This window comes from Apteryx mantelli, chromosome 2, assembly GCF_036417845.1.
Source record: "Apteryx mantelli isolate bAptMan1 chromosome 2, bAptMan1.hap1, whole genome shotgun sequence".
Lineage (NCBI taxonomy): Eukaryota > Metazoa > Chordata > Aves > Apterygiformes > Apterygidae > Apteryx > Apteryx mantelli.
In genome coordinates, this window is record NC_089979.1 from 9,470,438 (window position 1) to 9,496,608 (window position 26,171).

Genomic DNA, 26,171 nt, shown 5'->3' on the forward strand with positions numbered 1-26,171 from the left:
AATCTGATGGGTTGAAAAGGAGGAACCAGTGAAGGAATTTAACATAACATGATTAGAGAGGATGAAATAAATCAATCTGTTAGAGTAAGATCTTCCATAAATCTCACACTTACGCAAAAACTGGTCTGACAGCATTATTCATATTTCCATAGGTTGCACGTCCTAATAGTTCTCTGAAACAATTCTCAGCCAGCACAGCAGGATTTTCCTCTTTCTCTCCTCCTGTAGGAGAGGATGGAGGGCCTATTCTACTGAAATAAAACAAAAATACATTGCAGTTATTACAATTCATCTTACAGTATGTGCTCTCAGTTCGACAACATTCATGAGTCAGACTGTTGATCTAGGCAAGATTCCTATAACAAATATTCATCAAAACAGAACTCTGAATAAAACACTTTTATAGCAGGACTACAGATCACATTTATTTAATACTAAGCATTGTATTACCAAATACGAACATGGCAAAAACAATGGCTAGTTATACTGATCTGACTTGTTACCTACTGCATTTTAACAAACTATTACCCATTACTAACAATGAATGAAGGTCATGAAACCATGCAAAAACTTAGGCAGACTCCCAGTCATTTTGTTCTAATGATCTCATTCACCTGCCCACATCTGAATCCATACTATGTGGGCGAGTGTAAAATAAAACTCCAATTCTTCTGCAGCAACAGATGGTTTCAGTTAAAAAAAAATCCGATCCAAGTAATTAGAACATTGTCACCCACTCAGCTACCTCATAACTAGACACTGGAGAACTTCGTCAACTTTAACTGATCATCCCTTAACATTATAGTACTATTAGAGAGGACTTGAACGATCAGTATAATATTTATTATAATGTCTGCATCAGTACACATAGATCTGTAATATTTCACCATAGTAAAATACACTGTTCTGCCATGCTGCTTTTTGCTTGCCACGTGTTATTCCTCACGTTTATGACACTGCAGGGCAAGAGGAACCCCGTTTTTATCACATAGTATATTATTAACAGCTTGGGAAAAGAAAAAGAAAAAAATCTTTCACATTTGTAAATATTACATTCTTCAGACCATATACAAAGGGATAGTAATTTTAATTTCCCCATAGTACATTTTTGAAGGTGGCCCTTGCTGAATGAGCATTTTCTTTCCCCTAACAACATTAAATGTGAAAAAGCAACATAACAACTGAATTCTTTGGTCAGAAACTAAATAATAAGAACACAAGGATGTAGACTGTCAAATTTTGCAAATAAATACACGTTGAAGGGTGTTAATCTACAGAAATTTTGCAGAGAAATTTGTCCTTTAACAATAAGATTACAGTTATTTCAACCAGGAAAATTATTACTGATAGTAAGGAAGAATAAAACATGATGACATGCTGGGAGGGAGTGGAAAAAACAACAGGAAGGGAAGAGAAGTGTTTATTATGACTGCTACTATTTTTTTAGGCACTAAAATACACCAGTGATAATGTCTTAATTCAAAATAAAAATCCTTTCAATTTATTAAAGAAGGAATTAAAACTGGCATTTAAACAACAACATTGCTTCAGACAGAAATTTTAACTTCTGACCTAATAAATGCTGCAGCACAAAGCAAGGTTTTAATGTTTTACATTAATGACAGTAGCAATGACCAAATTTTTGTGAAGTTCAAATACTGTAATTTGCTATTACCGCCTTTCTCCTGGTGACTGGGAATTAGGTTGAGTATTTAAAATCAATATGGTACAATAAGAACAGAAGAGTACTGAATTAAAGACTGGCTACATATATATGGGAAACCAAACTACAGAAACCAACCTGTTTTGGACGAACCAAATTGAACAGAGGCCACAACAGAGGCTACAACCGAGTTTTGAAGGGGACAACCTGTCTTCAGGTTACAAGTAAAATCAGCACTTGCACTGCAAACAGTGAAAGGTAGAGCCATTCCAGAAGAACTAGTTTCCCACTGCTTTTCATTTTCGAGGCAGTTATTGGCATTTCCCCCCTGCCCCTTACTCCGCCCAAAGTTACTCCCTTTCCAGCTTAAGGAGACCTGAAATACTTCAGCAAAACAAAGGCATCTGAGATGTATTTCTGAATTGAAGTGTTTCACACATTATACTTTTAAGCTGATACTAATGTTCCATTTAAATTGAGTGGTTGAAAGGGGAGAAAATGAGGAAGAAGGAAAAAAAACAGTGCCCCAGAGATGCAGTATTACTTATCAAGTAGTACTGTATCTCTAGGTCACAAGAATTTTCTTGCACAAAACACAAGATAGAAACCTAAGTGAGGATTCAGTCACCTACGTTAAAATTGTGCATCTATGCATTAGGAGATTATCCAGACTGCAGGAATCAGTACACTAAAACCTTAAAATCATTCAGTTCTGTAGTGCAAGCTTGTGTGTTAAATATATTCAAAACAACATTCATTACAAGGGTCAGCTTTAGTTAATGTTCACTGTCCAGCATCATAAAACCACAGCTTTAGAGAATTATAAAAAGCTGAGTACTGAAATGCCACTTAGTCAAATGAAGATGCAACTCCATAGCTGTAAGGTTTTCCAATAGCAAAGCATCTTCTAGTATTTTAACATCACTGCAACCTAAAAGTTGCAATATAAAAATCTTAGCGAGCCTGAGTATTTTATCTTACTATTATTATTTTAAAGAAGTTATTAAAATCTGTCAAGGTAGAATTACCATTGTAATAAAAAAGCCCCAGGAATCTTGTTAGATAAGTAAGGAGAAAGTTTTACACATGCATAATGATTAGAAATTTAAAGGAGTGACACGCTGTATATAATCCTCCCTTCCCCCCCTCCCCCCTGGTATTGCTTAAACTGTGTTGTAGATATTTGGCCATCTTTCTCAGAATATAGAAGGTATGGATGGCAGTGCCGGACTAGCTGCTATTCCCATTACTGTTTTGACATAGATTCCCTATAACACAGGAGCATTATAAAAAGAAAGACAGCCAGTGAGCTGCACAACACACACACAGCTGGCATAATGGGAAGAATCCTAGTTAAAATGCATTAAGAATCCGTTATTTTCTGACTGTTTGCATATGCAATCTCACAGCAAATGACTTCCCAGAACTGCTTCGAGTCCTGTTTTAGAACAGGTTGCAAGAAGAACTTGCAGAACAATCTTCCTCATCTGAAACGGAAGTTTTTAGGTACCGAGCATCAGAACATGCAAGGTTATCTCCCACTGTCTCTAGGGATTGCATTTTTGGTTTGAACTTTTGCAGCACCTACCTATAAATATTTCTCACTGATGAGTGCTCCTTAGCATTATCAGACACAAGACAGTGAACATAAAATTACTACTTTTAACTTTTTAGTTAAAAAAAAAAAAGTTTTACACTGCCACTCAAATTTCTAAATTCAAATAAGCAATTCATGCTCGTTTTGTTTTGCTGACAAACATGAGTAAGGCTCTAGGTATTTAGACCACGATCAGAAAACCTCTGACAAATCCAACAGCAACCACCATCCCTTTGTGTTGAGGCTTTCACCATCACCACAGGTCCAGAGTGAAACAGAAAATGCATTTTGCAATAAAATAAGTAATCCTTATGCATTTCATCTGTTCTGCCAGCTTTCTTGTGGGTAATCAGAAAAGGTGGCAACAAGGAACTGGAAGCAGTAACATTTTAAAGCACAGCAGTTTCCATAGCAAACACCCAACCACAGGATTAAATTGGTTCCAAACACCTCAATATCTCACAGCTGTGACTTCTCTAAAACCACAAAAACAGGAATTGGCCAACTAATCTGATGGGATGTGTTAAATAAGACTTAACTGCTACTGCTGAGTGCAGTAACTATAGAAATGTTCGACTGATTAACAGTTATTGTTCAATCATTCTGCGAAAGAAATACATTCCTCCAAAACAGAATTTATATCAATATTATGGATATATTAAAAGATTTAAACAGAAGTCTGTAACACGTGCTCGAGTCTCCTGACTTAAATAAGGCTGTCATTTTTAGCTTTACAGATATTCTGAAGAATGTTACAAACCCCTAAGTTAAAACATCCTTTCCATTTCCAATTTAATACATGTTGTGGTTAACGTGTCCCCCATTTTACTGATGTACATAAATTGACATATATAATTGACTGACTGGTATTTTCTTCTAAAAGACATAAAAGGGAGGAAGAGTCACTAAGGGTAAAGGCAATACCTCATACTAAAATGAAATACGGATGACAATTATTTTGTAAAACAGAATTGTACTGAAGTACAACTAATCGAGAAAGCAGTCTGATTTTTAGAATAGGTTATACATTACACTTGCAAATATCTCATAGTCACCTAAATAGAACATGCACGCAGACCTATGCAGAAATAATGACACCTACAAATACAATTAACTCTAAAAAAGGTTTTATAAATATTCAGTTCTTAACTCCAAGAAGTATCTAACCTGACATACGTACTCAGAAGAATCTTCAATTAAGTTCTGAATTTACAGTTCCACAAGTAAAAATTACACTGATTTTTAAAACAAGCTTTACACATGCATACTTCAGCATTAACCACAAATGCCTGTTTTTTCTGGACTTAAGCTGGAGTATTTTCTGGAAATTCTCCTCTTTTTCACATAATGCTTTGATTCCATCTGCCAGAAAAATATGTTTCTTACTCCTACGCTTCAAGATGCCTCTGTTTGCTCTCCACAACTATGAAGTCACATGTAAAACAAAATGAGAAATTCTCTGTAGCATTATTTAAGGCCACCAGATGAACAATTTATAAATATTGTTTTCAGCTTGTGTGTCACACGTGCATCATAAAAGGCCCCTATTTGCCACTTGGAAAATCATTAGTCATTTCTTCTGTTGAATGCATACTATAGAAAAGTTTCAAGCAGCCCAGCTCAGATATTTAATTAACAGTTGCTTTTTGACAGCTTTGTTTTTAACTACCACTACAGCACTGCTCAACAAATGATAAAATGAGTCCTGGAGTACATATAAAACGACCCCCTTTAAGCAGTTTATCCAAATCCCACTCGATTATGAGTTTTTTCCATAAGTAGTTAGTAATTCCTTTGATTCTGCTGTATAGAGGGAAAAAGTAAGTAAAAGCTTAATGGCACTGTAAAGAGTAATGAGGGAAAGTGCCCACTTGCATCTAGGAAGCCCTTAAGAGACAGCAAGGCTAATTAGACTCTCCCTGTTTGCAGAAAAATTTCAGAACCTTGGGCTCTTGTTCGGATCACTCTTCACACGTAAAATCCAACTGAACATATCTGTACGTGCTGTGTGGGCCCTGAGTCGTATGCAGTAAGTAGATAAAGAATGGACAGGTAGAAAACCTATTTGCTTTGGAGAAGAGCCAGGTACTGGTAGTTAGGAAAAAAGGGACAAAAATATGGCTGAGGAAAAAAAGAAAAATGAGAGGGCTGACAGGTTTAGGAAACTGAAAGTCATGTGAAAGTATGAAATGCCTGTTGTTATAGGAAGTCTGTTGAGTCTATTGCCAGGGAAATTCTGAAGAGGTTACAGCTGGACACAAAATAAGTATTTAAGCTTGCTTGCACAGCTCAGGTTGGTTTGATATACAGTAATTTCCCAGTGCTAGCAGTAAATACTTTTTACACTTACATAGTGTTTAGACACAAATATGTGTCTAAATGTGTGTGTCAATATGCAGACATGGACAAAAAAACAACATTTCTGTTGTGACTGGAACATTCTCAACACCAATGTGAACGAATTTTCAGTCTTCACTTTAATTACCATTGCAGACAGGAGAGACAGTTGTTATTAATGACTAATATGAAGTAAAATCCTAATTTTAAATAAATACAATTAGCAAGATTATTTGAATCACCTAAAAACCTGCACTTACTTATCTCTGCACCTGACATATTGTAAAAAAGAGTTTACAAAAGTTTAAATACCTGTCAATATCTTCTATTTTCTGCATATTAAACAGCAATGATGGAACTATCTTGTCCATGTGCTGAGGTTCCCATATAGTCGCTCGAAGTTCATCATTAACTGTTTTTCGAACCACTCCCTGAATGCCCCTGATTCCAGCAATTCGGATCCTAAGGAAGGAGGGAAAAAAAAAAAGAATTATCAAAAGAGAGAAAAACAGCACCTTGCAGCATGACTGTCAACCTATTATGCAGTGTAATTCTGGAGCGTGGAATTGCATTAAGTTCTAAAATGAAGTAATTTGGAAAATTTCATTAAGGTTACTTAATATTGCCTTTAAATAGTTTTATAGCTGATAAAGTAGCTGACAAAACAAAGATAAACCACTAAATAGGAGACAGTCTTTAAGAGCAATGCTGACACTGATCAAAGAATGTTCAAACTGCGGATACCACCTCCAGCTGAATGTCACACGGTTAAAAACCAAATCTGCTCTACGCAGTTCACTTACTGCCCATTAGCTGAAGTGTGCACAATCTCAGCCCACCTCAATGCTGAAGACACGTGCAGTTACCACAGCCCAGTGGAAGCTATAGCTATCACAGTCACGTGGCCATATCCTTAAGAGCTGTAACTAAGAATGCGGTTTAACCAGAAGAAATCTTTAAAAATTTGTGCAAGATTAACAATGATAAACAAACAAGATGGAAAGCATGCAAGAAATTAATTCTACCAACTTAAGCCTGACACACAAAAGGAAACATCTCCTTAGTCCTAAAGCCATTTGAACAAATTAACCAAGAACTGATCAACAACAACAACAACAGGAAAAGTTCACTTCATAAGTCTTTGCTCAAAAGCGAACAGAGACTTAATCTAACAATTAGCTATTTTCATTATATTGTTGAAGAAAACAATAGGTTTCAGAAGAATGTGTGCATAAAAGGCTGTACAACTGAAAAGAATCACAAAATATTCTTTGTTGAAGTGGTAACAGACAATAGTCATGATCATGAGTGCCAGGAACAGAATTTTTCTACCGAAAACAAGTACAAGAAAGGTTGATACAGACATCAAATAAAACAAGCACTGCCAAGCTTTGATAAAATTTGAAATTATTTCTATTAAAATAAATCCCTCAAATTTTAAAAGCTTAATTTCATTATGAACATCACTAGCCTTTGTTCAGTCAAATTCACTGCAACAAAACATTTGCTAGGTGAACTATAGAGCTAGCTGAACTGTGATTTATATTTTTTGTCCGATTTTAATTTATAAATACTAAAGACTGCAGCCCTCTTTTTCAGCTATTTCTGAAGAAAATCACATGCATTCAATCAGGATCTAGTATCAGGAACTTAGTGCTTCTAGAGCTTTCAAGACAGTTTTAATATGGTTACAAACAAAACAGGGAATGATGGAGATGCACAAATAACTAGAAAAGCACTTGCTATTGCTGTAGTGCAACTACCACGCAGCTGTGCTCTTCTAACATCAGGAATCTTTGACTGACACTTAGGACACAGCTCCCAAAATTCCATCACTTAAACATTTTTTCACAGTCTCCCCTGCTGAAAGGGGACTCTCACTTATCAAGTGACATTCAGTTTGAGATTCAGAAACCTGTATTACCTGTCTACATGTGCACAAGATGTTTAAGCTCCCACTCAAGTCAGTAAGGGCAGTGGAACCTCAAGCTACTCAGGTGGACAGCTACTACAGATATCTACTTTAGGATGAGCTGAATTACTCCCTAGTCTATCAACTGCACTGACTACTTCCGATATCTACATTTAGTATTTTAATCTGGAGTCATAGCTCACCTGTTCTGCTGAATCACCTCAGTCCCTACAGCAAGTCTGGTATGCCAGCTCCAACAACAGTTACTTTGCATAAGGGAGACCAATTGTTCTACAGATCTCTAAAATGAGATGCATTCAGACTGTCTTGGATGATGTGAAAAGGTCACATTGCTATAAATTCGATTATCCTGAGTTAAAAACTTTTAGTTCTACACATGGCAGGGAGGGGAAGGCCACCTTTTTGCATATCAAGTGCCACTGACCCAAATTTCATGTTCTTACCATTGTGCAGGAGGTTGGGGGGTGGAGGGGGAAGAAGGTTATGCTACTGAAGGACTGCGCAGCATCAAATTCCACCACAGTTCTTTTGACAGAAGAGGTTTCATTCCTCTAAAGGCAGCTCATGTAAGTCTCCAAAAGCAGAGACTAAATTTAAATCAAGGTCACCTATACAGTTTTATGTCATCAGGATGACATTCCTCCCCATCTAAGGTGACATCTACATTGCAAATTAAAGAACTCGCATCACAACGCTGACAGTGATAGAACTGAAGCGGAAAGCAGTGCAGGCTGACAACCTGAAGAGCAGAAGATTAACATAATTCTCTCACTCTAATTAGAGTCACAGCTTTGAGGTATACAGCTTTGGGGGATCCTTCAGAACGGTAGGCCATACTTGGTCGACCAGTCAGGGTAGGTCCACTCGTCTTAATTCATTCCCTGTTCCAGTTTCTTACCAAAATACCCTCCCTCAAAGAAGAGAGAAAAGTTGGAAAAAATGCTAAAATCCTGAGCTGAGTTTCATATCCTAACCTACCATGAAATGTTTCGGGGTAAGCAAGCAGTTTACCATTTCTGTTTTAGCTTCATTAAACCTAAAGACAGCAGTGATTAAGCACCTATCTTTTTGGCATTATATAGAAAAGGGAGAGGGAGGCAGGGGGGAAGGTATGGGAGAAGCAGAAGGTTTAATCCTTATCTTTTAAGAGCTAGAAGTTTACTGCAGAAACCAATTTTTAGGAATATCACAAAAACTAAGATGGTAAATTATAACAAAGAAGGAAGGAACCAGCAGACTAAAGGAGAACTGAGAGTAAATTGTTTTTGTTTTGTTTTAATGAAGTATCCAGAATTCTTTCATTTTAAAAATACAGCTTACAGATCAATGTAATACAGCTATTCTTGAAACCGCAGACTTTGAGCAAAATCTTTATGTATTGCAGCCAACATAACAATACTGCACCCACAGGGTTGTATGAATATTTAACACCTGGATTTTTCACAGTTGGCTGAACAACATAATACATGGAAGTAGAAAAGAAGAGCACAAGAGAAATGCCAACCTTATATTTTGAAAAGCCTTAAGTTGTCTAAAATGCTCGTTTTAAATATTAACAATTCATATAAAGAACACATCACTAGGGGGAGCTAAAGTAAAAAAAATGTGGTGCTTACATAATACTGTGAAAATTTGTAATACTAATTCATGAAGGCATTTCTGTTTCACACAGAATCATACTGCAGACATCTACGGAAATGTAATTTTAATAAGTAATTCTCAAATAACAGACTTTAAGTACACTTTTGCTATTCACATAAGTAGCCCATTAATTTCTTAAATGAGTTATGCAACTCACATACAATTCCAGCAATAAGTAGTGCCCTTCTGAAGAGAATCTATGCAACCCAGTATTATGCAGGTAAAATTCCACTTAAATACTCTACGAGTTCTATCCACCTAAGATTTTCAATATTTGGTGCTATTTTCTTCCCACAGAATGAACTGTTCTATTTAATGCCATAATAAAAACCGTATTACAGACTATATTAACATGTCAGATGGTTCTCTGCAATACATACATACAGACTGGCACTTACTCAGTTTGTATTTCTGGATCATGATCACATGAATGACACATGGCACTGAATCGAGACACAAAGAAGTCATAGCGTCTGTGATATGAAGGGGTGTCTTCCTCAATGTTGGCAAATTTGACAAACTGGAAAAGAAGCATGTTAGAAAAGCTTTTGAAACCAATTTTGTGAAAGAAAATAATGAATCCTAAGCTTTATTTTGGAAGTTACATTAAACATTGCATAAAAAAATAAAAATTCAGATCTAACAATGTTTAAATATTTAACTCCCGAAAGGAAAAAAGTTAAATTGGAGTGTTTTACTTTTAAAGGCTTTCCATTAGAACTGCATTCAGATCATTATGAAATGATGTAACTGCACGAAATACAACATAATATGCAATATGGAAAAAGCTAATACTTGAATACTAGAAGTCATCAATTCTTGTAAATACTAACTTCACAGTACTCAGGATGGGCTGCAAAAAGGTTCATTTATTTATGCACAAAATCTTAAAATGGTTTGCCATATGCACTTAGTTTAAGGCCACATCCAAGCAATCAAATGGTATACTGTCACTGGCAGGTTAACCAGTAATTTTTTGGCATACCAAAATTTAAGTGAAATGAACTTCAAGTTGTTCCGTCAATTCTGTCTATCTTTGCAAAACAGAAAAACTAGGAGTCAGGGAATTATAGAACAGCCAACTTGATTTCAATTCACAGAAAGGCACCCCTCTCCCTGCTCCCCCCAACTCACAATTTGAAAGCATCTAAAAAATAACACAGGCATAAGTAACAGTCAACATGGATTTGTCAAGAACAAATCACATCAAACCAGCTTAATTTATTTCTATGACAAAGAAATAGATTTTGTGAAATCAGAAGCAGCATCTGTCATATCTTGACTTCAATGATGCTGTTGACAAAAATTTACACAAAATTCTCCAAGGGAAGCTAGCAAAACACCATCTAGAGAACACTCCCCATAAGACAGATGCAAAAGAGTTTGGAAAAAAACCCAAAACACATATAAATAAGTACTTGTAAACTGTCAAACTGCAATAATGCACTGAGCAAATTTCTGAAGAGGCCTGTCTGGAATATAGCAGTATTTGAGTTTCACTAGAGACGTAGCCGATAGAGTGGGCTCATCAGATTTGCAAAGAACACTAAACCAGCCAGAGCTGCAAGCACATTTGATGTCAGGATCTTGACAAAGGGGAAATATGATCTGAAAACACGAGGATGCAATTTAGAAGTGACAAATGCAAAACACCATTATAAGGCAGCTGCACAAATACTGGGTAGACATAGTTGAATGCATAAAACCAGAGGGTTAGAAAACTGCACACTCCACAAAAGCCAGTACTGTTATACTGGCATGAAAAAGCAAAAGATATACTACGATATATAATAAGGCCATTATCAGTAACACCTATGAAATCTTTGCCATCTAATTGGCACTAATAAGGCTTTAGATGAAGTATTGTGTCCAGTTTTAGCCTCATAGCTGAAGATGCTGATTAACTGGTACTGCCCTTCAATTATCCAAGGGATGAACAAAGCTCTAGATAAACATCTGTTAAAAAAAAAAAAGACATTGAATTATCTAGTCTAGAGCTAAATGAAGTTAGTCTTATAATATACAGAAGACAGCTATCAAAAAGGAAAAAGAATAAATGATTTTCTTTGTTGAATAGTAATATGAAAACTAGTAACGGGCTTACGCTGCGGCAAACACTACTTCAGTTAGATATTAAAACCCCCACCTTTCTAAAGTGAACAGATTGCCTAAAGTAGTTGTGGATTCTCCATTGCTAGAAGTTTTAAGAACAGACTATAAACTGGAAGGTGGAAGGAAGCCCTGAAGCAGAGAGATGTCCTGCTAAGATCCCTTTAGCTCCTCTTCAACCCCCGATATTCTTGCCAAGCACTAAGCACAGGCTGATGCATTTCTTACATGTTTACCAGAGATTTAGAGTTTGCTTTTATCAGCATGCTACCCAGATACATCTAGACAAGCCCAAAGCACTTTACTGTGATCTACAGCATCCTGATTTGTGAAAGTTCTGAGACAAGTGCTCAAGCTGAAAGAAAAAGCTCTGGATTTCAGGGGGGGGGAGGAAGGGGACGGGAGATGGGACCTGAAAAAGCCCCCCCCCCCACACACACACACACAAAAAAAGCCACCCACACCACACACTTACTCTGCTCCGTATTACCTTCTTTTCTGTTTCATCTAACACACTTGTTCCCTTGCAAAGTCACTAATCGCTTCACCCACAGAAAGTTACAGATGCAGTTAAAATTGGTAAGGTTTCTAAAACTATATTCTCAGCCATTACTGAAAAAAAGCTGCAAAATAATTGTATATTACACATAAGCCCATTTTACATGCCCTTCTGTAAAGACCAACCTGGATAGTCAGATGATAAAAAAAAAGTGACAGAATCAAAAAACAGTTCTGGGGAGTTTACTGCCATAGTTTGGAAGACAGTCCATCAACAGCAACCATGCTGTTTTCTCAATGAGTTATAAAAGAGCACCTCCAAAAAGACCCAAGAATTCACTTTGAATGTCTTATGTCTCACTGGTTTGCTTCATGAAATTATTAATTGCAAAACAGATACAGATTTTCTAAAGATATTTTGAAGACAGGAACCTAATTCGCCCTTACAATTTAATACACCATGAAGTTCAGGAAAGAAAAGAGAACAATATGGTCTATATTCCCCAAGCGTTCAAGCATTTTTCACATCTACAATCAGTTGATTCATCCAGCAAAATTCTGTGAAAGCATTTAACAGAACGGAAGCAAAAAGTTTACAGAACACAAAATGCTATGGGAGTGCCTGTGAGAACATTCACTCATCAAGCATTCAGTATTATGAATAACAATATAAAATATATATAACAAGACAACTTACTTGAGAGACAGGATCTTCCATCATGAAAATTTAACATACCTTGAATAACTGTTTGTTTAGAAGAAAGATTTATCATACCATCTTTCTTTTTTTTGTACGAATACATGAAGAATTCAGGTCAAGGAAGTGTCAGTGACTCTGTCTCTGGACATTGCTGAATCACACGATGCAGCTTTGTAGCAGGGACGCAAGCATTCAGATGCTCTGCTGCTCAACGTGACATCCACAGCAAAACGCCCAGAATGGGCAACAGTTTTTGATTTCCTTGTATGTGTATGACAGCCATTTCACTCACTGAATATAAAATGTTTCTAAAGTATATTCCAGGATTAGCATTCAGATGACTGGATATTTAGTCCCTAAAAGAGCTAACCACAACAACATAATTTTGATTTGCGCTATCATTCAGTAAAGCATACAAGTCCATTTCGGTATAGAAGTTTTAAGTTTTTAAAGTACACATTAGTCCATGCTCTCTACTTGCTTAGTAGTTGCGCTCTCTGTTAAGATGTTGTTAGTATAAAGAATATTTTACTCCTAAGCATTTGAGGCATTTTCATGTATACTTCTAATATAAAAATTATTCAATGTAAACAAGGACAAAATTCTTGTTTCCCAGGCAGAAGCGTGGACTTTCATACCTACAATTTTTACAGATGTAAGTATGCCATTCAGTAACAGTAAATGACTGGTAAAATATACTGGTAGTATATACTCACTAGTAATATATGAAGTTATACCAGCATATGCATCTTCTATACTTACATTCATGTACGGTACAAAAAAGGTACTTGTACTGGTAAATCTTATTTCAATGAATTTTTAAACTAATAAAATCCCATCAGTGTAAAGCTACATAAGACCAATCACTAATTAAAGTAGGAACGTATTAGCTATTCAGAGGATGTCTATTATGGACTGAGACAAGAAAACTGGATCATATTCCCCGAAAAAGAGAGATTATTCAAGTTCTACATGTAAATCATAACTTCTCAAATTAAATTCCTAAGGACGCAATTTCTTACTTATTTATACTATCTTATGACCTGTAGGTAGCCAATACTTCATAAGTAGAGAAAATAGATTAAGGAACAGGACTTTTGATGCATTCTAGATTTCTTTTAAAGGCAGTCAGTTTTTTGCAACAGTTCAAGAACAGGAAAAAAAAATCAGCATGCATCATTATTTAACAAGTTATTTAAGTATTTATCTGTAGAAAGTTTGGGCTGAATCTGAGCTGTAATTTTTGATATTTGAGCTCCCTACCTCTGTCTTTGATAGCCTGCAATTCTCTCCTTACATTTCACGCTGAGGAGGACAGTGCTTGACAGTTGCTATCTTTTAGAGACAAAGCCACCGTATTTCATTACTAGGAAACTTTATCACATAGGAAGACATGATACCCTATGAACACAAGACTCTTATAACCTACATAGTATGGCATTAACAAGAAGCATGTGCATGTACACAAATGCTTCACCAAAGAAATGCTAAAAATGACAAATGCATGAACATTTTCAACAAATATCAAAAGAGAAAAATTTCAAACATCAGACTCATTAACTTTACAAATGCAATATAAAACTGATCAAAACTAAAAAAAAACCACAAGGCTTTCAGTCATAGAAATATGTGATTTAGTTCAGTTAGTAGTTAAGGTTGCCTGCCATTTTTAGTTTTGAGGTTATAACAGAATGGGACAGCTAGCTTCACATTCTATTTTATGTCAAGTCACCTGGATGCATATTATCCTGAGTGCCATAAACACAGTTGTTTGACAAAGTCAGTAAAGCTATGCTGGTTTACAGGGCCACATTCATGTGGGTATGAAGCTGTGAGACAGGAGAGCATGAGCATGGAGGGGAAAAAGCAATAGTCAGCTGGCAAATCCCACTAGAAGGACTGCTTAAAGTCATTTATCCAGCATCAAACTCAAATTGTGGTAGAGACAGAATAAAATTCTGAAGAGAATTTAATAACTTACAGAAAGAGAAAGGATGTTTTGCATAATTCTGTCTATCCGTACCTTAAATCCTATAAAAGGGATAGAGCAGGGATCCTAGAGACAACGTACATCATTGTACACCAAATCATTACTAGCACATAATTCCACATCCGTACATGGAAGGAAAGGAGGATGATATAACAGCAGCAATGTGCCATCACATGCTTCCAGATCAGCATGCTGCATATAAGCAAGAAAGGCAAAAAAAAGCACTCTGCTTGCCACATTAATTCTGACATTGGCTAACTTCACAGTCTTGACCTTGTGTACTGTTTTAATATGCACGTGAACTTCGGTTCAGCCAATAACAACTGCTTTCATAAATCAGCCCAAACAAATATAAAAATCTTGTTGTGTTAGGTACTTACTGGTGAGTTTTCCCTTTGGGATACTATTCATCTTACTTTAAAAAGTAAACAAGATGATGATTAATGAACAGTCACCTTCTCATGCACAGGAGGCCCAACACCGGCACTAACGGTACTGTTGTTTCACTGCTACTAAGAAGAAATTGTCCTTCCAAATGAGGCATCCTACCAACTGGGGAGAACATTTGTGGTTACAATTTAAAATGGGATAATATTGGATATATATATTATTTTTCAGATTGAAGACAGCGTGTTACTATCAAAATACACAGAAGAATCCACCAAGTCATCATTATAGATTGCCTTAAAATGTTTTGTATTCGAAAGAGTTTTCTCCACACAGGAAAACTACCACCTTAAACTAAGTTACATAAACCCATTATATTCAACCAGATGCTCTCTAAAGAAATTTTCTGTACCCTCCCTAAAAGGGTTTGATAAATACATATCTGAAAAAGGCTTGTGCTGAAAAAAAAAAAAAATCTCAAACACAAGTTCAAAAAGAGCTCTTCACCTCTAAACAGGAAGAGCAAGCATAGTTCATTAATTCTGCCCTAGTAATAACTGCTACAGATCTAAACAATACAGACAATATAGTTATGTTGCATATATCATTATACTGAGATATAGATGTTTTGCATGATATTTTGTTACTGAAGTTCTGCAATAGTGATTAGAGAGCTAAATTTAGTTTTGCAATTAGTTTCCAAGTACAAAAACTTATTGCCAATCAGCCTTCAGATTATACCTTACTTAAGCCAAGGAGGTCTCAGTTCTTCTCACCATATTTCTTCAGTTTCCGCACTAGCATATGCTATCTCTTCGTTAGTAAAAATATCTTTCATAACAGAAAAAGACAGACTGTCAGATTGAAATCTGGTCTATTACCAACCCCCCCCCCAAAACAATAAAATAAAATAAATAAAAATTCAAGGTATCCACTACTGAATTTCACCTGTTCTCAAGTCTCTGCCAGTATAATTAAATTTATAGTTACATTTTATATATATTAAAAAAAAGGTTGCTGCTGTAAGAAATATATGTAAACTGACAAAATAATTGCTTTAACTTATAAATACAATATAAGCTTTTTAGAAAGCCATATGAATTAGTTATATGCAACTTGAAGATCAGACATGAAAGTATGTAAGTGAAAAACAGAATGTTTTAGAAAACAGTACTCTTTGGGTTTGCTTTATAAAAGCAAGTTAACTTAAAAATTAAATTTAAATTAAAAAAAAAAAAAGTCAAACAGCTGAACCAATCTTTCGAGTCTTTGTTAGATATAGAGCACTAAGTAGAGCAAGTTCCGTCTCCAAAAACTGAGATTTGGAAGCCAGAGGAAAAACCTGGAAAACAGCAGAAGCTTTCAGATCTTTCTGAGACTTTAAGCTACTAGAAGTTATTTAGTACTCAGACTTGTTTTATTTGAAACCCTGACTTCTGAGGAGTCACAAGAGCCCCCACAGCTGAAGCAAAACTTGTTTGCGAGTTTCTGGTTGTTTTTTTTTTTTGGGGGGGTGGGTGGGGGGACAGCTCAAATAAGACAGCTAAGACGGTCAAACTTTGCTTGAGACACATTTGCCTTTGTACTCAGTGAAGCTTTGAGTGTCAGTTTAGGATGGAAAACAATCAAGACACACTTTAAAAGATATATTCGTAGCCACAATCATTCCCCATAAGTAGAACTTACCTAAATTTGTATTGGCCCAAAATTGAGTTTAGCCTAAAAAAAAAAATTACTGAAACTTTTCCAAAGTCTGCCTGACTTTCATCAGTTTAAAGATATTTTCTTCCTATACAACTTATTCTTCTCATAGCACTTCCAGACAATACCAGTTTCTTTCGTAATGTGGTACAACAGAATAACTCAAACACAAACGATTATTCAGTAACTCTTTACAATCTCAACTCTTCCCCCCCCCCCCTTTCCTTGGGTGGGGGAAAGAGAGAGAACTAAAAAAAAAAAAAAGGAAAAAAAAGCAAGAGTGATGACAAATCTTCTCCATGTCTGGTGCCAAATTTATTTAAGAAGAGCATGGTAGGCCAGCATCCTCAGAAACAGGCAATCTGTCAGTGCCAATATAGTTTGCTCCTCTAGAGTCAACACACAAAGATTATCTGTTCTGTCTCTTGACTATAGAAGGTGCCTAGGGAAATTAGTATGATTAGGCTAAAATTAGCCTTTGAAATGATGTGAGAGACATATACAATTCAGTCTCCTGCTCCTACAGAATTTGACATTTGATTTATGAAAACATAATTATTTTTGGTTACTGAGTCCTACAAGAGACTAACACAAATTATCTCCTAATTTAGGAAGTCCATTGACCTGCTCTGTGCATAAACGGCTTCCTTAGGAATTGACAGGGATATCAAACAGATGACCATAACATGGACATCTGTTCAGTAATGCATTTGTTCAGAAGAGACATGTGTCTTGTACATCAAAGTGGAGGCTGGCATTAACAGTTCATTGAGGACGTTAAACAGGAAAGTGATGTACATCTTACTATTTGCCAGCCCAGGAAATAAATTTCAAAGCTAGTCCCCTAAGGGGTCTCAACCAGGCATTATTCTACAAATAAAACGAAAAGAAGCAAGGCAATCTGGCTCAAATAAATAAATAATCATTATCCTCAGTCAAGCTGCCCTATTCCTTTTGGAGTCCAAACAGACACTCCTCCCCTCCATCAGCAGAACAACTCTGTCTCACTACATTAAGAAATTCTGCTCCAGAGTAGCATCACTCTACACCTTCTTGTTTCCCTGAACTACAACTCCATTTAATTCTATCAACTGCGGATCAAACCAAGGGAAGCCCGAAAGTCTTAGAGAATCCACAGAGAACCCATACACTGCTAACAACAGCACTGTACTCAAAATCCAAGCATTACTCTTTCACTCATGTAAAAGCAATCAAAGTCAAAACAATCCACCTCACAATCCTGCAATTTATTAGTCATACTGTACAGGCTGGGAAATATAATGGCTGTAATGGAAATATGACAGAACCATAATATTGATACCATCCATCACTCTTCTAGTTCAGGAAACTATCTTCAAATCTTCATCCTGACACTTTCAGTTATGCCTTTCAAAGCCTGGATCTGAATGGCAAAATACTTAGGCTAATAAGATGGTAAGGTCAGAATGCTGAGTGCTTTTGCCTCCTAGTTACTTTCCAGCCGACAGGAACCGTGCTCAGTAATGTCAGTACTGTGGAGAAGTATGTTATTTCGTCTACCTCACATCATCTCTCTCAGTGCAGGACAGCAAGAAAACACTGCCCTATGACTCCAGGAGGACTGTATTAAAGATTCAAAATATGAATTCAGAGAACAGCTATCCTATGGGAAAGGAAACAGTTTTTCTGCCCTCAGCTTGTATCTGTTTTGAGTTTAAGTCCAAATACCAACTGCAGTATGTCCAACTGACAATTCCGCCACATACAGAACCTTCTCAATTCATGTCAACTGGCAGATACTCTGTCAATTCTCAAATGTTTTTGCCTTAGCAAATAAGCAAAGATTTATTCTGATTTGATTCAGCATCTCAGTTTACTCACAGAATTGGTTCCAAGAACTTGCAGCTTTGGTTCTCCTGATTCCAGAAGCTTGGCCACCATATGAAGGAAGCTTTCCACAAATGGTTTTATGCTTTGAGAATGGCAAGCCATTAAAAGTTGGTCCAGTGCTTCCATGGCAATTAAAACATACCTAAAAATTGTGCAGAGACTCACATAAGCATATGTGCTAGATTTATTGTTATCTCAGTTTGAACAGTTTAGGTCTTTATTACTACAAAACTACAGAATTTAGAGAAGAACAGGTGGAAGGAACATCCCTCCCTGGATCTAAATACGCTATTGGCATTTCCTATGTTTTTAAAAATATTTTAAATATAAATTCTCTCAGTTTCTCCTATTTGTTCTGGAAGAATGTTTTTAGAAGGCGTGTCAAAATAAACATTATTTGGTAACAAAGTAAATATAGTTCAATTTTCTTTTTCCCCCACCACATTTTATTCTTAAATATAAACCCCAGCTTTCTAGTCCATAGCTCTTATGCTTATTAAAATCCCAGTATGGAAAGCTAGCAACATATTCATACTGTAAGAAAGCATGCCAATTAAAAGAAAGAGTAAATAAAAGGAATACACAACATGAATCATCAGAAAGAACAGCCATTTATACATTTTGCAAAATTATAAAAATGTCTACACCTTTAATGCCAAAAATGATGGCCTATTACAGGTAATATTTCCTTTCTTTTCCAACTCTTGCCACTTAATTTCCTACAGTTAATATTTTCCTCCTCAACATTCTTTCAAAGTTCTCACTCAAATAGGACTCAGAGTATTATAGAGTTTAAGTTCACAATTAAATATAACATAGCTAAATAGGGCTGCAAAGAAAATTATTCCCACTTCCCCACACCCTGAATGATATTCAAGGGTGTGGGTCTATCTTAACTCCTAAGCTAGACCAGCACAGTGATCATGAAATGCAGCTATTTGTTTGCATCTATTTTTATGCAGCAGTTTATTTCTTTACCCATAGCGATGTCTGACGACATCTCTGCTCAGCCTCTCTGCTAGGTAAGCACCAATCCGATCTAGTTTTTCTGGTGCAGAAACTGCATAGAAAGTCAGCTTCTCCATATCAGCTTTAACAAGACCATCCTAAAAACAGACATGTAAAACCACAAAAATGAAATTCACAGAGAATGTAAAGCTTTTGAAATGTCTTTCCTTTACTTGAAGTTCAAAGATCTGAACCCTGCAGACTTGAATAAGCTACTGAAAAAAACAGAACTTTGGAGAAAAAATGCTGATAGCTCAACTGCAAAAATCAGCAATTTAAATTAAGTAAAACACTTCTGAAGAAAATGAACAAACTATCCTTCCCCACCTTTAGGGCAAAATCAGTATTTAGTGAAATGCTTCATCAGTTCTGAGACATACCTTTATGCTACTGGCACAATTTAATTCTATCCCCCAGCCCCCAAAGCCATCATATATTTAATGCATAGTTTTAACAAATTGATCCTATACACTTTAAGATTTTAGTTCAAATATTTTATTTCTTCATTTTTTTGTCTTAGTCAAGGCTAACACATGAGGTAACTGAAGGCTACCTCTTAGAACAAGATCTTTTATAAAAAATAAAAGAGATAAATAGTAAGAAATAGTAAAAAGAAAAATGCTTAAGCATTATCTACTAACTAAAAAATTTTCAAACACCAATCACTTAAAACTTTTAAGTCACCACTTACTTTTGGATCTTCAGGAAATATGTTATCTACCAAACGTTTGTAGCGAGGTCGCAAAGCGGCACAGCAACAGCACACTCCTGCAGAGAGATTTACCCAACAGGCTTTAGAACAAAGTTTTAAAAACTGTGTATTTTCATTTGAAGTGGCTAGGCGACAAGCAAGGAGAAGAAAATATTGTGAATACAGTAGCTTTTTACTATCAGCACTTAAGCAAAATTAAGCTCATTGAAAGTGGCTGAAAAGTCAGATATGCAAAACTACTATTATAATGCAGCCTTACCTACCTCTCATGCCTTTACTTTAGGAAAAATCATCAGTCAAAGATGTAACAAACCATAAGATGAGGTGAGGAATGGTGTTAGCGTTTGTAACATCTGTCTAACACTGGGTTATGGGGACCAGACTAAGCAAGACTATTAAAGCTTAAGTTAAGGAGAAAATCCTCTGCGCTTCCTCCTGTGACCCAGGGGGTGCCTTTACAGTCCCTTTACAGTCCCTTTCACAGCTCATGTTTTGACACCTTCTCCATCAACTTCTCCAACACCAGTAAACCAAGATATATAGACAGCAGTTAGTGCAAAAAGTCTCCCACAGCGATACAAGAACAAATCTTAAAAGCAATATTACCACTGAAGAGTTACTGAAGGTTTCAAAACAGGAAAAGAAAGAAACTGTGCTTGATTGGATTCTTTATGACCATTTATGGACATTCCTGACCAGACCTTTTCCTTTTTGGGTGCAAAATCCTTTCCTTCAGTTCACTGTCTTCTAAATCATATGGTAAGTATTGCTATCTTCACTATCTTCATATATCACTGTAAAAATCACTATCTCAGATATGACCACCTTCACTATCTTCCCAAACATTTGATAAGTATTCTGGCAATATTTAGTATTCCTAACTAAAATTAGTATCATAGAGTTATTTGTTAACCAAATAAAATGCCAGATTTCCAGAGTTATACCAACAATTAACATAAAACAAGTAACCAACCTCATCAGTCTGACAGATCATTTTAATAAATCTTAGTTTCCATTTCCCACTGTCTGTCGTCTATTATACATGGATTACATGTTACTGTGAATATACATATACTTTCTAAGAAGTTTTAATAACAGTAAATGTGCAAGCATCTTGGGTATTAGAAACCAGTGCACCTTAGAAATGCATCTGTCCTCAAGCCATACTGAAAAAAAAACCTCTGAAAAACAAAAGACACTTCAAAATTTAAAAATACTAAAAAAAAAAAAATACTTTGTTATTTTATCTTCATTCTAAATGGGCATTTCATAACACAAGCAAACATACATTGTGTGTACTCCACTTAAGAAAAAAAAGGGCTCAACAATAAAAGCTGCATTGTATTTTACAGGCAACTATATAAAGTAGTATAAACTACAATATACAGAACAATCCCTCCATTAATTATTCCAGTTTTATTGGTGATCAGACAAAGGCACTTAAAGTGGAGAAAGGTAGTTTGCTGACCTCATTTCTACTCTGCTACCAATATTCAAATAGATAAAAAGATTATCAGAACAATACATACAACTTACAAAATACATATACATTTTTCCCTAGGATTCAGGACTACTAGATGTTTACAATAATTCTGAGCTGTACAAACAGAAATATCATCTGAAGTAAAAATGCAACATAAAAAAAACCCAAAACTGAAAACAAGCTTCTAGTTATCTGTCTAATTCCTTTACCAATGCAGATTTATTCCCAAGGTATTTAAATGGTTTGACAAATCCAGTTTTAAATTGCTTCAGGTATGGAAACATTATCAGACTACCTCATTGGTCAGGTCACAGATCGACATTAAAGCAGCTCCGAAGCACAAGATCCAGTGAGACGAAAAGGCATATTATTACCAAGTATGCACAAAGATCCGTGGCTGCCTCACCTCTCAAATCTCAATACCTAAAGCACTCAGAGTAGCTAAATATCTTACAATTATCTCATGAAAGGTATCCACTTATGCACTCCAAAAGGCATAAAACACTTGGCTAAAAATAGCAAAAGGGTAATCGCATCCGAAACAAAACAGGCAAAAGAATAAATGTTATCCTGGTGATAACCTTGATATTTACAATGTATCTGCAAATTTTTCAGGCTGGTAAGAAGTATGAGACAAAGATACTGGGATTTGTATTTCTTTACATAACATACCCAAGAAATCTTTGTTGTTCTTAACCATATTTATCAGAATGTCTGGGAGGTTCAAGACAGATTTCCTCTGATGCACTCCTTTTTATTACAAGACTAGTCGAGCAGATATTGCCCCATCCATTCCACCTGCTTCCGGACACGGCACTTTTCTTTCCAACAGAAAGCCGAATTCCACTCGTAGTGTGACAACTTCACTCTTGCAACTTACCCAGCTAGCAACTATCCTGAAACGTAAACCTATGTTTTTGAAACAAGACTTTGACTTTAGTTTATCTTCAGTGGTTTTTTAGCTCAATTCATGAACTACAAAGAGTCAAATATCATCAATAAGAAGATCACAGACTTGCAACTTTACCATAGAAAGATTAAAAAACAAAAAAAACCCCAAAAACTCAAGCAATAAGCTACTTTATACTGAGAATTTTTATGTGAAATAGTACTTTGTCGCTACTGTCAAACTCTTCACATGACTTCATCTCTATTGACACCTCCTACTACTCACTGGAATCTAACCAATCTACATGTACAAAAATCTACATTTACATAAAAACTACAGGCACTAAGTGAATAAAATCAAGGCTATTTCGCATGCCACTGGAAAATATAGGTAACTGAATCAAAGACGTTAAAAACCTACTTGTCTTGCATACAATTCACACAGTTGTATGAACGTATTTTACATAAAGCAGTATTTTGCAGTATTTCAAAAAAAAGTAAATAATAATGCGAGAGTAGGACTCTCTCTCAATAGTGTCTAGTATATCACTCAATACTAGAAAATTCACATAAAAAGTATTAAAATGCACCAAAACAAGACATCTATTGTAAAATGCTTCCAAGTTAGTCATGCAGCTCTGCACCTGGTTCAACATTCTTTGCATTTGTGCTTTCCTACCTGGCTCTTCTACCTTATACATCACTAATATTGGTCCAGAGGAAACAGTAAACTTTATCGCTACTATTTATAACAAAATACTCTTACAGTAACTTTAGTACAATATTTTGCTACAGCTATCTAAAACATAGAAAGAACATAGAAAACATTGTAAAATATTACAGGAAACAGAGGCAATTAAAAATACTTTTAGAGTTAGTTTCTCCCTTTTTAAGTGACAGGAGGAAAAAATCTTTACAAAGAACTACAATTAAGTCTTAAAGTGGTGTTTTAGAACAACGGTAATTACATAAATTGAACATAAAACTGAATGACTGGATACAGACACTCGTTTGAGAAGGATGAAATACTAGATTACAGAGCACCACCTCAACAGCCTTACCAGATGGTTTCAGTTAACAGAAACTCAATAGTGCTCAAATACTGCTCTTCAAATTTACACCATATAGTGAGTTTTGAGCTCCCTGCAAAAGCCTAACAATAAGTTACATAAGATTTGATAGAGTTTTCTCCTCCCTGTTCCAGGTTTTCAATTCATTTTTACACTGTCACGTTCTACAGTTATAGCACAGCTTAATAAAACAAAATGCAAAGCATTGTCTATCATTAAAACATGAAATGAAAATGAATGAATCTTAATGTCATTAAAAGAATTTTCTAAATTAAACGGCACATTCAAGCGTTACAAAGCTACAGCTTGATCTATCAAAGCTTTCAACTTTGAAAGCTCTTTTGAGTAAAGATATTTAAGCAGAACACAATTAGAAAAAAAGTGACAGATTCTCCAAAGAATATAGAAAAAAGCAGAACAATTAGTCATGACACAGATTTGGAGGTAAAATTACTTTTATCATTACTGTGTTTTGATATAACATGAAAGATTATTAAAAACATACAAAATAATTTAAAAACATTTTTGAATAAAAACCCACATAATTAAGGCTTAACATATTGGAAATAAATTGAACTTAAAAAAATTAACTGAAAATATTTCACTCTCTAGAGCATAAAACATGAACATTTTAAAAGGACAGAAGTAGCTATGCAATTGAAAATGGTTCTTTACTTCTTGGATACAGATTTAACCCAGATAAAATTTGATACAAATAGAAAAGTTTCATTTCACACAAATAAGCTGTTTGGTAGCTATACAGAATACAAACACTAAGCTGGGTAAAAAGAACCTTGTTCCAATCAAAGTTGGAACAAGGCAGGTTTATCACCCAAAAATGCTATGACAATTTCCTTTCAGTGTGAGACAAAATTTGCATTTTAATGGTCTCCCTCTTGAAGACACCTCTTCATCATTATATACAAGTAAATAAAAAGCTTAAAGTGGTATCTACATAGAACTTCACGCTGTTATATGATGCCTAGGTAAACATTTTAAACAGTAGTTCAGTATTTACTTTGGCAATAGTGGTATTTTCTAAGTTTGAAAATGCATGTTCTGTTCTGTTAAGGAATCCTGTAATCCGCACGTTACATATCAAAGCTGTACATAATTTACCAGCTCTAAGGGTACTTCTTTTTACACACATTTATTCTACACATTATCAGTAAAAAAATATAGCCCACGTTAGCAGAAAACGGTAATGTCACCTACCCAAACACATACATGGTCTTGGTTCAAAAGCAGAATTATAATCATAGGTTTTTTCCTGCTCAACAGTTGGAACTTGAACATACTGCCTCATCTTGGGTACGACTGCACTCCCCAGGTACTCTGTCCTTTTCCAGCAATTTGCTCTCTCAAACTCGTATAGAAGGAGTTACTTCACACGAGGGCTCTTCAATACCGTACGCTTATCTGATTAGCTCTGTGACATCTACATAAAGCCAACAAACACGTGAAAAACTTCAGTATTGAATTCCATTAACAAGGCCAGGTACAAGAAAAGGGAAAAGAGAAAGACAAAAGTTGTACTGTATCATCAATGTGTGATTCGCAGCTCATCGCACTGAAACTGTGAATAGAGACGGTTTCATTATTTCAACTTCCCTGGAAGACACAGTTTATTATTTCTGTGAATAAGAGAAATCAGTACAGTTTCAGAAGAACCTGTGTTCATTCAGCTGCCACATATCACTGTAGAGCGATGAATATTTTAGCAAAACATGCTCACTTGATCTTATTGAACTGAATGCCCAGGACAAAAATTTATTTTAAGTTGCTGACTATAAATGTTTTTTAAACAGAAGGGTTTAACTTTAAGATTAGATAGCCACTTTAAAAAGTTAATAGGTTAATTTCATTAACACTATCTCTTATAATACCTCAGAATTCAAGAAGCTGGTATTAGAAAATTTAAATCCAATACAATATCCTTACTCACAGATTTTGTGATGCATCGAGAAGAAATTTCACTTTGGTCTAAACACTTTAAAAGTTACTTTCTGGCTTTGCATTTCTTTCCGACTTTGCATTTTTTTCCCAACAATTTATTCTTTTATTTCCTACAGTACATCCATTTGGATAAAACGAATGAAGAATTCTTATATAAGTATTTTTATACATCCTGAAAAATATAAGCTTCTATGTTTAATAGAACTGCAAATAATAATTTTCAATAATAAAATAACAATTCTATTGCATTCCTGGTTTTAAAAGACTACTGCTAATGAACCAGTTTTTACTGAATGTAAACTCAGAGAAAACACTGAGCTACATAGGAACTGTCATCGCTTATTTTATTAAAGAAACCCTATGATGTGAAATAGAAGAATATACATTCCAAGAAAATTTTATTTCACAAGAGTTAGGCTAAATATTCACTGCTACCTCGCATTTGTATGAAATTACAATCAATGAAAAACAAAACCTTAAATGGCTTTAAGCCATGAAGTCTAGTTCTGCCCTATTCCTAAAACAAACATACACAAAACCCACCAAGTTTAAAGCTGCCAAATTATTTTCTTTATCAAAAAAAAAAAGACAAATAGATTGTGCTATTCTAAGCCACAGTTTCTTCCAGA

At 35.4% G+C, this 26,171-nt stretch overlaps 1 protein-coding gene across 5 annotated transcripts in view; it reads right to left on the reverse strand.

The window, feature by feature from the left end:
• The window catches only part of EFR3A (EFR3 homolog A), an 82,734-nt gene that overhangs the window by 36,500 nt on the left and 20,063 nt on the right, over positions 1–26,171 (reverse strand). For 2 of the 5 annotated variants that reach the window (XM_067290154.1, XM_067290153.1), the window contains 6 exons: positions 20,125–20,201; positions 19,404–19,531; positions 18,417–18,567; positions 9,570–9,691; positions 5,910–6,059; positions 114–251 (listed from right to left, as the gene is read on the reverse strand). In XM_067290154.1, the coding sequence (XP_067146255.1) occupies positions 114–251; positions 5,910–6,059; positions 9,570–9,691; positions 18,417–18,567; positions 19,404–19,531; positions 20,125–20,201 (766 nt within the window). Of the gene's footprint in view, positions 1–113; positions 252–5,909; positions 6,060–9,569; positions 9,692–18,416; positions 18,568–19,403; positions 19,532–20,124; positions 20,202–22,300; positions 22,332–24,801; positions 24,996–26,171 lie in introns of those variants that run through there. The other 3 variants (XM_067290150.1, XM_067290152.1, XM_067290151.1) reach the window with 3 other exon arrangements.